This window comes from Ornithorhynchus anatinus, chromosome X5 (genome assembly GCF_004115215.2).
Source record: "Ornithorhynchus anatinus isolate Pmale09 chromosome X5, mOrnAna1.pri.v4, whole genome shotgun sequence".
NCBI classification, from domain to species: domain Eukaryota; kingdom Metazoa; phylum Chordata; class Mammalia; order Monotremata; family Ornithorhynchidae; genus Ornithorhynchus; species Ornithorhynchus anatinus.
Window position 1 is genome coordinate 8,414,278 of NC_041753.1, and position 12,878 is coordinate 8,427,155.

Here is a 12,878-nt window from a genome sequence, read left to right on the forward strand (position 1 = left end):
GTCCCGGTCCCCGCCGGTCCCGGGCCGCGGACCCCACACTGGCGACCCTATAATAATCCCCGGAGCTCCAGACAGGCGGGCGTGCGGGGGAAGGGCGGGTCCGGCGGGTCGCAGCTGCCGCTTCCTGCCCGCGCCCCCCGAGGGGCCTGAGTCACGAGCCACCGCCCTGGGCGGGACGGGACCGGGACCGGGACCGGGGCCGGGGCCGGACCGGACGGGGGGCGCTCCCGGGGCGGGACGCTTAGGTCCCGGGGAGGGGGGCGGGGTCCGGGGGCTCCAGATGAGCGGTGGTCGCCCCTTGGGGTCAGGAGACCCCACCCCCTCCCGCCTGGGCCCGCCCCTCGCCCACTCGCCCACTCCCCTCTCCCCATTGTCCTCAGACAAAGCCCTCGCCCGCCCCCTCCCCTGACTCTCCGCCTCTCTGTGTGTCTGTCTGTCTCTCCTCCTCTTCCTTTCTCCCTCCCCCCGGCTGCCGGTCTCTGTCTCTCTCCTCCTCCTCTCCCTCCTCCTTTTCTGCTCCTGCTCGTGCTCCTCCTGTCCCGTCCCGTCCCGTCCGGTCCGGCCCGGTCCCGTTCCGGCCGCCCTCCCTTTCCGCCGAGGGCCCCGGAGAGGGGCGGGCGGGCTGGGTCCGAGGGCGGAGGGCGGAGGGCGGGCCGGGGATCCGAGGGCTCCGGGCGGCCGGGCTCCCGGCTGCTGGGAAGGCGCCCGGACGCCGGGGACCCGCCGCTGCCCCCGGGGAGGGGATTTCCCCGGCCGGCCCCGCCCCAGGCCTGCCCCCGCCCCGGGGAGGGGCCGGGCCCCGGGGGTCCTGGCCGGGCCGGAGCCGGGGCCGCCGGTCGGAGGGGGCCGAGGTGGGTGACGGAGCCTGCTCCGGGCTGCGCGGGGAGGCCGGCCGGACGGACGGACGGACGGACGGCCCGCGAGCGCCTCGCCTTCCTCCTCCTCCTCCCTTCTTCCCCTTTCCCCTCTCCGCTCGGCCTTAGTCCCTCTGCCCCCTCCCTTTGCCTTCTCCCAGCCCTGCCCCCGGCCCCCGCCGCCCTCTCCTCCCCGGCCCCCGCTTCTCTCTTCCCTTCTCCCCCAGTTCCTCTTCAATCAGGTCCCCCTGTCCTGTCCCCTCCCCTCCCCTCCCCTCCCCGTCTCGTCTCCCCTGTCCTGTCCTGTCCCGTCCCCTCCCCTCCCCTCCCCGTCTCGTCTCCCCGTCCCGTCCCGTCCGCTCCCCTCTCCTGGCTCGGCCCAGCGCGGCCCGCTCTCCCTCGTTCCCTCCCTCTTGCAGCCCGCTCTCCCTTCGCTTCCCTCCTCAGCCCCGCTTCGGGAATCCCCCTGCCTCCGACCCCTGCCTTGCTGCCGCCGCCGCCGCCGCCCACCCCAGAGCCGGGGGCCGGCAGGGCCCGGCCCTCTGCCCCCGGCCGCTGACCATGGCCGCCCTGCCGGACTGGAAGGTGCAGCTGCTAGCCCGGCGGCGGCAGGAGGAGGCGGCCCTGCGAGGCCGGGAGCAGGTGGAGCGGGAACGACTGACCCAAATGCCAGCCTGGAAGCGGGGGCTCCTGGAGCGACGCCGGGCCAAGCTGGGGGCTCCCGCGGCCCCGCCGGTCCCCGGAGACCAGGTCCCGGACGCCGAGGTCGAGGCCGGGACCCCGGAGGCCCCGGAGGCCCCGGGGGGCGAGGCCGCCGTGCTGCTGGAGGCCATCGGGCCGGTCCACCAGAACCGCTTCATCCGCCAGGAGCGCCAGGAGCGCCAGCAGCACCAGCAGCACCAGCAGCACCAGCAGCATCCACGGGCCGGCGATGAGCGAAGGCTGGGCCCCAGGGAGGGCCGGGGACGGAGCCCCGAGGGGACGGAGCCCCGGGAACGGAGGCCGAGCCCCGGGGAGCCCCGCCATCGGGGGCTGAGCCCGGGAGAGGAGGCCCGGGAACGGAGGCCGAGGCCAGAGGAGGAGGCCCGGGAACAGAGCCCGGGACCAGTCGAGGCTCGACGTTGGACGGCAAGCCAGCAAGAGGCCAGAGAGCCGAGCCCAGGACCGGCTGAGCCTCGAGAGCAGCGCCTGAGCCCCGGGGAGCCTCGGGGACGGAGCGGGGGACCGTCGGAGGCTCGGGAACGGAGGCCAAGCCCAGCCGAGGCCAGGGAGCCCAGTTCAGAGTTTTCAGAGGGCCGGGAAGGGCGGCCCGAGGCCCAGGACCCGAGGCCGAGGCCCAGCCCGGCGGGGGCCGGAGCGCAGGGGCCGGAACCCCGGGAGGCCCGACTTCCGACGCCGAGCCCAGTGGAGGCCCAAGACCGGGACCCCAAAGGGGCAGAGCCCCGGGGACGGAGGCCCAGCCCAGAGGAGGCCCGGGGACGGAGCCTGGCGCCCGGGGACCAGGGGCCGAGCCCGGCTCCGAGGGAGGCCGAGGAAGCAGAAGGGGGCAGGCGGGGGAGCCCCGGCCCGGGCGGAGGCCCCGGGAGGCGGCAGGAAGAGGAAGCCACCGGGGCCCCGCCCCCGCTCCCTCCCCCTGCCCCGACCCCCCCGGCTCCGGCCCCCCCGGCTCCGGCCCCCCCGGCTCCGGCCCCGGCTCCGGCCCCGGCGCCGCCCAGGGACCCCCTGATGAGCCGGCTGTTCTACGGCGTGAAGGCCGGGCCGGGGGCCGCCGGGCCGGGCCCCCCGCGCCGCAGCGGGCACACCTTCACCGTCAACCCCCGCCGGACCCCTCCCGCCCCGGCCCCGGCCCCGGCCCCCGCCCCCGGCCCGGCCCCGGCCCCCGCCGCCCCCGGCCCGGGCAGGAAGCGCTACCCCACGGTGGACGAGATCCTGGTCCTGGGGGGCTACCTGACCCTCAGCCGCAGCTGCCTCGCCAAGGGACCCCCGGAGACCAACCGCAAGCAGGTAAGGCTCCGGCCGTCCCGTCTCCCCTCTCCTCCCCACCCCAACACACATGCACACCCAGCCCCAGCTGTCTTGGGCCGGGGTCGGAGGGCTGGGGGTTAGGGGTCTGTGCCTCCCCCGGCGCCTCCGGTTCCCTCTCCCCTGGCGGGGCCGGCCGGGCCCCCTCCCCTCCCCTCCTCTCCTCTCTCTTCTCTTCCCTTCCCCCGTCCATCGATGGCGCGCCCCCCGTGCGCACAGTAATGCCCTAAACGCTGCATCCCCGCCACTTCGGCCAACCGGGCCCGAGCTTTTCCTCGTCTTTCTGCCCGCTCCCGCTCCCTGCACTTCTGGGCGTGGCCCTGCCTCGATTTCCCTTCCTCTCAGCCCCCGGGCTCTCTTGCTCCGGGCAGCTCCCCCTTCCCGGGCATCCCCTCAATCCCCCGCCCTGAGTCAAGCTTCAAGCCGCCCCCTCGACCCTCCTCTTCTCTCCCCCCCCCCCCGCCCCCCATGTCGGTAGCGAGCGGCCGTAGAGGAAGCGGACAGCCTTGTGTCCGGGGGGCGGGACGCGGGACGGGACAGGGCGGTTGGGGGAAGGGGAAGGGGCGCAGGGGGTGGGACGGTGGAGTCCCGGGAAGCGGAGGGGAGGAGGCAGCATGGAAAAGGGGGTCCCCCTCGGCCCCCAGGGGGAGCGGGGGACGCTGGGGCGGCAGTGGGGAAGGAGTCGCCTTCAGGAAGGAGAGGAGACTAGACTAAACTAAACTAAAGCCCACCCTGGGGGCGGGGACGGGCTCCTAGAGGCCTCGGAGGACCCCAAGGGCTGCCAGTGTCGGCCCCAGCAGCCCCCCGCTCCAGCCAGCCACTCTCTCCTCTCCTAGATAAGAAAGGTCTATTCCTCAGGGCCCAGTACCCTCCCCACCCCCCCCCAACTTCTCTTCCTGGGATTCTCTTCCTTCTCCCCCTCCCCTTCCCCACATGCTTTTCCTGCCTTGCTTTTTCCTCCAGGGTCTCCTGGGGAGGAAGAGAGGGGGTGGGACAGGGACTAGGACTGGCTGGCGAGGCCAAACCAGATCACCAGCTGGGCAACTTCAGGGGCCAGGCCGTCTGTCATCAGTCGATCACTCAACCAGTGATATTTATTGAGCGCTTACTGTGTGCAAAACACCGTGCTAGGTTCTAGGGAGAGTATCATCATCAATGGTTACTGAGTGCCCGCTGTATCCAGAGCACTGTACCGAGGGCTTGAGAGAGTCCGACACAAGAGCTGGTAGACACAATCCCTGCCCTTAAGGGGTACATAGTCTACGGTCTCCTCTGCCAGATAGGCGCTAAAATAAATGATGCATAAAGGGAAGTGGCAGAATATAAGGATATGGACACGTGTGATAGGGCTGGGGATGGGGTATCAAAATGCTTATGTTATAGTCACGTCTGTCTTCCCCTCCAGTCCGTAAGCTCACGGTGGGCCGGGGGCATGTCCACCAACTCTGTTGTACTGGACTCTCCCTAGCGCTCGGTACAGTGCTCTGCACGTAGTAAGCCCTCAATAAATACCATCGATGGGGACGGACCCAAGACGCAGATTGGAGGATGGATAGGGTGGGGAGATCAGGCAGGGAAGGCTTCCTGGAGATCTGATTTCCGTAGGGCTCTGTCACCTTCCATCTCCTCACGGGGGAGAGCCGAAGGATGCAGTGGGAGGGAATGAGGCTAGCCTCCCTGGTTGAGGGTGAGATGGGAGTCTTAGGGCCCCTTGGTCCCCGCAGGTCTCGCTCAGGGGTGAGGATCCCTACCCTACGCGGGGCAGGAAAGGGGGAGATGCGGAATGAGTCAGAGGTCACCCCATCCCTCCTCCTGCCTCTAAGCAGGGTGGGGCTTTCCAGCGGGGCCGGGAAGGGCTGGCCTCCCCTCGCCCGCCCCCCCTCCCCCCCCCACCCTGCCCCCAGCTCTGGCGCCTTGCATTCCCATCAGTCAGTAAATTCTGTATTTGCTCTGGCTGCCCCATCTCCCGCCCCCAGTCCCCGGCCCCCTGCCCCCAGCCCCCAGTCCTCGGCCTGCTGCATCAGCTGGTTTCCTTCTCTGCGGTCAGTGGGGGAAGGCGGAGGAGAGCTGGGCCCCGTCCTCGTCCTCTTGGAAACCCCGAACCCCGGAAACCGGGCCTGTTCTCCGCCCTCGCCCCCGGACTTCCTTTCTCCGAGCCGGCCAGCCCCTGCCGCCCCTCGCCCCTTTTTTTCCCGCCGGCTCCCCGGCCCCCTCCCCTTCTCCCGGCTGCCCCGCCCCCAGCTCCTTCGGGGGGGCTCCGGGGGTCGGGGGGAAGAGGTGAGAGGGGGAAGGCGAGGTGGGGGAAACCAGCAGCAGATCACGACTGGGTGCAGGGAGGGGAGGAGAGGCCGGGGCCGGAGCGGCGGGGCAGCCATCTGCTCTCCTAAGACGAGGTGTGTGTGCACAGCCCCCCGGCCCTCCCTGCCGGGATCCCGCCCGCCCCCCGGCAGGTGCCTCCTCTACTGGGGTCCGCTCTGAGCCCCGGCTCGTTTCCCCCGCCCCCGACGCCGGACGGCCACCTGGCCTTTCGGGTCACCTGGCCTCGCTTCTGCCCCCGCGCAACTGGCGATGGCTTCTCGTGGCGAGGGTCGGGGTTGGGGGGGGGGCGGGGACGTCTGGCTTTGGTTCTGGTTCTGGTTCTGGTTCTGGTTCTGGTTCGGCCGGGGGGGGCCGCGAGCTGAGGAAAGGGACCCTCGAAGCTCGGTTTGGGGGAAAGGGGGTGGGGGGGGCGGCAGGGGCCGGACCCGCATAGCCTTTCTCTCTCTTTCATTTCGACAAAACAGGAAGGCCGGGGTGGGGGGATGGGGGGCGGGGGGGAAGGGGGGGAGCTGGGCCACGCGCCCAAACGCTGCCGCCCGCCCGGATGTGGTCGGGGGGGAGGGGAAGGGAAGGGAAGGGGGGAGGGGAATGTAGGGGGGCCGCCAGCAGACCCACAGGGCCCCGCCCCTCCCCCGCCCTTTCCGTGAGGAGCCCCCTCGATCTGCGACTAATTCCTTCCCCGCCTGGTCCCGTTATCCCGGCGGAAATCCCCGCCTCAGCCAATAGCCTCCCGGGACAGGGGAGTGGGCAGGGCCGGGCTCCGCCCCCCCATCCTCCGGGCCCCGCCGCCCCTTCTGACCTTATATAGGCGGAGGGAGCGGTCGGGGAGCGGGGGCCCGCGCATTCCTCGGCCGCCGCGTCAGAGCGGAGGGCCCCGACCCCGGTCCCGCCCCGGACCCAGGCACCAGGCTCCCTGCCTCCCGTCCTCCCGTCCTCCTCCCCTTCCCCTCCCTTCCCCTCCCTTCCCTCTACGGCTGCCTCTTCCCTTGCACGGCCCCAGGCGTCCCGCACGCGGTTCCTCCCCCTGTCCCTGCAGAGCCGGGGGTCCCGGGGTGTTGTACCCCCCCCGAGGGGGTCCGGCCTCCGGGGTGAACCTCCCCGGGAGCCGAGCGGAGCGGGGCTGCAGCAGCAGGGCGGGGAGGAGGAGGAGGAGGGCCCGGCCCCGGCCCCGGCCCCGGCCCCGGCCCCAGCCGCGGGGAGTCGGCCTCTCGACTGGAGTGCCGGGAGGTCGGGCGGGAGAGAGAGTGCTTACGAGCGACCTCGCGACCTCCTTCCCTCGGGTATTTCATTCAGTCGTATTTACCGATTTATTGACTGTGTGGAGGGCACTGTACTATTTCCATCTGCTCCCTTCGACCTCCTTTGTTTGAGTAGGGTCACCCTCCCCGCCACCCTCCACCAACTCCTACAAGCCTCCCCTTCCTCTCCAGACACCCGGTCCTTCACCCTGCAGATGGGTAGCGAGGGGATGCCCCAGTCCTGCCTTCCCCGAGGAACCGCCTCTCCTTTATTCATGCCATTTAAGTGCTTACTTTGGGCCAGGCGCTGTGCCCCGCGCCGGGGTAGATACGAGATCGTCAGGCTGGACACAGTCCTTGGCCCGCATGGGGCTCGCGGTCTTAATTTTACCCCATTTTCCCCATGAGGTAACTGAGGCCCAGAGAAGTAAAGTGACTCGCCCAAGGTCATACGGCAGACAAGTGGGGGATCTGGGATTAGAACCCAGGTCCTCGTGACTCCCGGGCCCAGGCTCTATCCACTACACCACGCTGCTTCTCACCCTGTCGCTGTTCGTAGGGGTCCCCCCCCCGGGATCTCCGCCCAACCAACCCTCAGGACACAACTCGCCACAGGCAGGCCGCGGACGGTTCCGCCGCGTCTGTTGTATTGGACTCCCAAGCGCTCGGCCCAGTGCTCCGCACGCAGTAAGTGCTCAAGAAATACGACTGATGATGATGTCCTCCCTCCCCCCTCTCGCAGCTCAGCATCTCCTTCAGCGAGACGGCCCTGGAGACCACCTACCAGTACCCCTCGGAGAGTGCCATGCTGGAAGAGCTGGGACCTGAGCCCGAGCCCCCGGCGCTCCCCGCCGCCCCTGCCCCCGCCGGGGGGGAGGAGGAGGAGGAGGAGGAAGAAGAGGAGGAGGAGGAGGAGGCGCTGCTGCAGCGGGAGCTGCGGGGGGGTCTCCGCACCAAGGCGCTGCTCGTCGGTGAGGAGACCGAGCGGCTCTGGGAGAGGCGGCTCCCCCCGGCCCCGCCCCTGGAACCCAGAGCCCAGGATTCACTCACTCCATTCATTCAATCGCATTTATTGAGCACTCACTATGTGCAGAGCACTGTGCTAAGCGCTTGGAATGGACAATTCAGCAACAGAGACAGTCCCTGCCCAATGACGGGCTCACAGTCTAAATGGGGGAGAATGGGCGGTTAATCATCCAGGAGCTGACTGTGTGCAGAGCACTGTCCTAAGCGCTTGGGACAGCACGCTACAACAGACTTAGTAGACACATTCCCTGTCCATGACGAGCTAGTATTAATCGATTTATATTCATTGAGTGCCTTTTTTTTTTAACCAATATTGATTAAGTACTTATTAAGCTGGGAACGCCCTTGTTAATTCTGTTGTACTGCAGCCTCCCAAGCGCTTAGTACAGTGCTCTGCACACAGAAAGCGCTCAGATACATTGGATTGATTTCCAGGACTGTCCTAAGCGCCGGGCTGGATACAAGATGATCAGGTTGGACACAGTCCCCGTCCCACAGGGGGCTCACAGTGTTAACCTCCTTTTTATAGAGAGGTGACGGGCACAGAGAACTTAAGTGATCTGCCTAAGGTCACGCAGCAAAGCGGTGGAGCAGGGATTAGAATTCAGCTCCTCGGTTCAGGTCCTCTGACTGATAAACCCACGTTCTTTCCACTAGGCCGGGCTGCTTCCCGTATTCAGTGTTCATTATGTAAAACGCACTGTACTGAGAGCCCAGAAAGATAGTCACACATGTGACACGGCACGGCCCCTGGGCCCAGAGGGGCCCCATGATCTAAGGACGAGGAGCTGATGGGGGGGAGAGGACCTCTGGGGGTTCAGGGATGGAAAAGCCCAGATTTTCATTCTTCTCCCCCCCACCCCCCGTCTTTTTTCCCCTCACAGATGAATCCTGCCGCCGGTGACCCTCCCAGTTCCGCAGGCCGGAGGGAGGGGGAAGGGCCGGTACCCAGGGGGTTTTGGGCCTTCCCTGCGGCCTCTGGGTCCACGGGCCCCCCCGCGACGAAGAACCGGTAACTGAGGACAAGGTCCCGGCCCCGGTCGGATAGGGGCGGGCGGCGGGCGGTTGGCCCCGGGACTAGAGGTCAAAAGTCAAAGTGTGCCGGCCCTTGCTGCAGGGCACTGTCGATGGGTCGTTGAGGCCTGAAGAGTCCCCTGCTGGCCAGGGTCCCCCCGGGGGGGGGGGGGGGGGTGCTGGACCCAGAAAGGGAAGGTTCCCTCCAAAGGGATGGGTGAGTGGGGGCCCGCCGCGCCGCGCCCCGCCCCGCCCCGCCGCGCCCCTCCAGGACCCCTGGGTCCCGCCCTCTCCCCCGCTGCGGTTTCCGGGCAATGCCTCTGGGTTGGGAGGGGGCCGGTCCGGGCGCCCCCCCCTCCGAGCCTCCGCCCACTCGTGTTTACAAACCCCGCCCCCCGCTCGCCCTTCGGCTCGCCCAAGCTCCGTCCCGCTGGTTTACACGTGACGTCACGGAAGCGCCGGCCAATGAGCGTCGCTCCTCGGCCTGCCCCGGTCCCCCGCAGCCCGCGAAGCCCCGCCCCCTGGGGGCGGGCCCCCCTCGGGGCGGGGAGCGGGCGGCCAATGGGAGGAGGGCAGCGGGGCTCCCGGCCCCGCCCCCTCCCGCGCCGTGCCCGGAGGGGGCTGGGGGGGGGGGGGGCGCTCGCGCCGGCGCCGAAGAGCGCCCCCTGCCGCTCCTCCGCTTGTTTGAGGCTCCGCTCGGGGCCCGGCCCGCCCCCGTCCCCCATCACTCTGGCCCATACTGGATCCGCCTGGTTTTGTGTTTTTGTTCATTTTCCATAATAAAACGGGAGTCGATTCCGCACGGGCCCGTGTCCTGACGTTCGTCGGTGGGCGCGCCCCTGGGTGGGGAGGGGGGACCGACGCGGGAAGAGCCTGCCCTCCTCCTCCTCCATCGTCATCGTCTACCCATCCCTCGGTCGGTCAATCAGTGGTCCTTATCGAGCATTTACTGAGGGCGGAGCACCGTGCTGAGTGCTCGGGAGAGTCCAATGCGACGGGGTGGGTGGGCACCTTTCCCGCCCATAAGGGGCTCACGGTCTAGAGGGCGAGACGGATGCTGATAGGGATCTGGCTCTACCCGATCGATAGATAGGTACCGAAGTGCTGTGGGGTTGAGGGTGGGGTGACTGTCGAATGCCCAAAGGTTGGGGATCCACGTGTACGGAGGACACGGAAGGGGGAGGCAGGTGGAACTCTTTGAACAGTTGTGCTATTCGGGTGTTTTTTTTTAATAAGTGCCTACTATGTGCTAAGCGCTGTACTAAGCGCGGGGGTCTATAGAAGCTAATGGATAGGTTCATGTCCCACGAGGGGCTCAGAGTCATGCTAATAATGATAATGATGGGATCTGTTAAGTGCTTACTATGGGTCGAGCGCTGTTCTAAGTGCGGGGATCGATACCAGATAAACAGGTTGGCACTGTCCCTGGGCCACGGAGGACACCTCCTCAAGGGTCGGTTCTCTGCTGCCCGGATTACCTTTCTACGGAAACGCTCCGGGCAGGTCACCCCCCCTCCTCGAAAATCTCCGGTGGTTGCCCATCGACCTTGGCGTGAAGCAAAAACTCCTCACTCTTGGCTTCAAAGCTCTCCCCCGCCTTGCCCCCTCCTACCTCACCTTCCTTCTCTCCTTCCAGAGCCCAGCCCGCGCGCCCCGCTCCTCTGCCGCTCACCTCCTCACTGGGCCTCGTTCTCGCCTGCCCCGCCGTCGACCTCTTTCCCGCGTCCTACCTCTGGCCTGGAACGCCCTCCCTCCTCACATCCGCCAAACTAGCTCTCTTCCCCCCTTCAAAGCCCTACCGAGAGCTCGCTTCCTCCAGGAGGCCTTCCCAGACTGACCCTTCCCCTTTTCCTCTGCCCCTCCTCCCCTCCCCAACGCCCCTACTCCCTCCCTCTGCTCTACCCCCTTCCCCACCCCACGGCACTTGTGTATATTTGTACATATTCATTATTCCATTTATTTTATTAACGATGTGTATATATATCTATAATTCTATTTATCTCTTTTGATGCTATTGATGCCTGTCTACTTGTTTTGTCGTCTGTCTCCCCCTTCTAGACTGTGATCTCTGTTCTTGGGTAGGGATTGTCTCTATCTGTTGCCATACTGTACTTTCCAAGCGCTTAGTACAGTGCTCTGCACACAGTAAGCGCTCAATAAACACAATTGAATGAATGAACGGTCCCCTTCTATTCTCCATCTGCACTCACTCCCTTGGTGAACTCATTCACTCCCACTGCTTCAACTATCATCTCTATGCGGACTACATCTACATCTCCTCCCGTTCCCCCTCCCTCCCTCCCTCCCTCCCTCCCTCCAGGCTCGCATCTCCTCCTGCCTTCAGGACAACTCTACTTGGATGTCTTCCCACCACCTCAAACTCAGCATGTCCTAGACTGAGCTCCTTATCTTCCCTCCCAAACCCTGCCCTCTCCCTGACTTTCCCGTCACCGTGGACGGCACTACCATCCCTCCCGTCTCACCGGCCCACAGCCTTGCTGTCGTCCTTGACTTCGCTCTCTCATTCACCCCACACATCCACTCCGTCACCAAAACCTGGCGGTCTCATCTTCGCACCATCGCCAAGAGCCACCCTTTCCTCTCCATCCAAACCGCTATGACGTTAGTATAATCACCTCCTATCCTGACTGGATTACTGTATCGGCCTCCTGTCTGACCTCCCAACCTCCTGTCCTAAGACTTGGGAGAGCACAATAAAACAGATTGAGTAGACGTGTTTGCTACCAACAAGGCGCTTATGGTCTCGAAGGGGGAGACAGATACTAATACCAATAAATTACAGACGTGTGCATAAGTGGTGTAGGGCTGATTTCCCACTGCAGCCCAGCCCACGCACTTCGTTCCTCTAACACCAGCCTACTCACAGTACCTCAGTCTGGTCTATCTCGCCGCCGACACCTCACCCACGTCCTGCCTCTGGTCGGGAACTTCCCCTTCTTATCGGACGGACCCCCGCTCTCCCCACCTTCGAAGTCTTATTGAAGGCACATTTCCTCCAAGAGGCCTTCCCTGACCGAGCCCTCTTTTACCTTACTCCCTCTCTCTTCTGTTTCGCTTATGCACTTGGACCTGTCCCCTTTGTTCACCCCACCCTCAGCCCCACGGCATCTGTGAACCCATCTGTAATCTATTTTAATAGGTCTCCCCTCCTATCAGTCAGTCGTAAGTATTGAGCACTTACTGTGTGCAGAGCACTGCACTAAGCGCTCGGGAGAATTCGACATAACAGAGTTGGTAGAAATGTTCCCTGCCCAGGAGGAATTTAAAGCCTAAGGGGACTGTAAGCTTCTTAAGGGCAGAGAACGTGTCTGTCTGCCGAGCACTTGGAACAGTGCTCTGTTCAAGGTCAGTGCTCAGAAGATACCTTTGATTGATTTGTTCCTCCATCGGAGACTCCATTCAGGGTTATCAGACAGAGATTGTGACTGAGCTGATTAGCTTGTATTTCCCCCAGGTTCTAGTACAGGGCTTTGGCACCCAGTAAGCATAGTCATAATCATAGTATCGGCTAAGTGTTTGCTATGTGTCGAGCACTGTATTCAGCACTGGGGCAGATACAAACTGAGACACGATCCCTGCCCCACATGGGGCTCAGTAGTTTAAATAGGAGGGAGGGCAGGAATTGAATCCCCCATGTTGCAGATGAAGAAACTGAGGAACAGAGAAGTGAAGTGACTTGCCACACAGGTCACCCAGCGGGCGATGGCAGAGTTGGCATTAGAAGCCGGGTCCTCCGACCCCCAAGTTGGGGCTCTTTTCACTAGGCCACGCTGCCCCGAAGCAGGGCTGGGAACTGGTGGGCCGATTCTGTCGAACTGTGCTTCACCAAGTGTCTGGTACAGCGCTCCACGGTAAGCGTTCAATCAGTACCACTGAATGGCCGATCGATTGCCCTTCATTTTCCGAGGCTGGATTTCCCTCTCGGTAGATCGAGACTAGCACGGTCCCGCTGGATCGGTCCCACTCATTCGACTCATTCCCGTTTGGCCTGGGAGCCGGTCGTTGGGCAGGGATCGTCTCTATCTGTTGCCGAACTGTACACTCCGAGCGCTCGCTACAGCGCTCTGCACACAGTAAGCGCTTGCTCAAGAAACACGATCGAATGAACCAACGAACCAACGAACCAACGAACGAGTGGGCGGGGCGGCCCACTCTTACCCGAGAAGCGGCGTGGCCTGGCGGAAAGAGCCGGGGCCCGGGAGTCGGACGGACCTGGGTCCTCATCCCGGCGCCGCCACTTGTCGGCCGGGGCACCTTGGGCAAGTCGTTTCACCGCTCTGGGCCTCGGTCGCCTCATCTGGAAAATGGGGATGGAGTCCCACCTGGACCACGGCCCGTGTTTCACCTGATCATCTCGTATCCACCCCGGCGCTTGGAACAATGA

General features: G+C 65.3%; 1 protein-coding gene across 1 annotated transcript; it reads left to right on the plus strand.

Moving 5' to 3' along the window:
• Positions 1–1,161: 1,161 nt before the first annotated feature.
• On the plus strand, positions 1,162–8,986 carry PPP1R18 (protein phosphatase 1 regulatory subunit 18). Its single transcript, XM_039910892.1, has 4 exons — positions 1,162–2,447; positions 2,550–2,858; positions 7,176–7,404; positions 8,344–8,986. Exons 1-4 carry the CDS (start codon positions 1,416–1,418, stop codon positions 8,361–8,363), a joined length of 1,590 nt encoding a protein of 529 aa, XP_039766826.1. The 5' UTR covers positions 1,162–1,415; the 3' UTR covers positions 8,364–8,986.
• Positions 8,987–12,878: the final 3,892 nt, after the last annotated feature.

Coding starts and splice junctions, on each gene's coding strand:
- PPP1R18 (XM_039910892.1), top strand. CDS start 1,416: ATGGCCGCCCTGCCGGACTGGAAGGTGCAGCTGCTAGCCCGGCGGCGG. Junction 2,448..2,549: donor GAGGCCCCGGGAGGCGGCAG/GAAGAGGAAGCC, acceptor CCGGCCCCGGCT/CCGGCCCCGGCGCCGCCCAG. Junction 2,859..7,175: donor CGGAGACCAACCGCAAGCAG/GTAAGGCTCCGG, acceptor CCCCTCTCGCAG/CTCAGCATCTCCTTCAGCGA.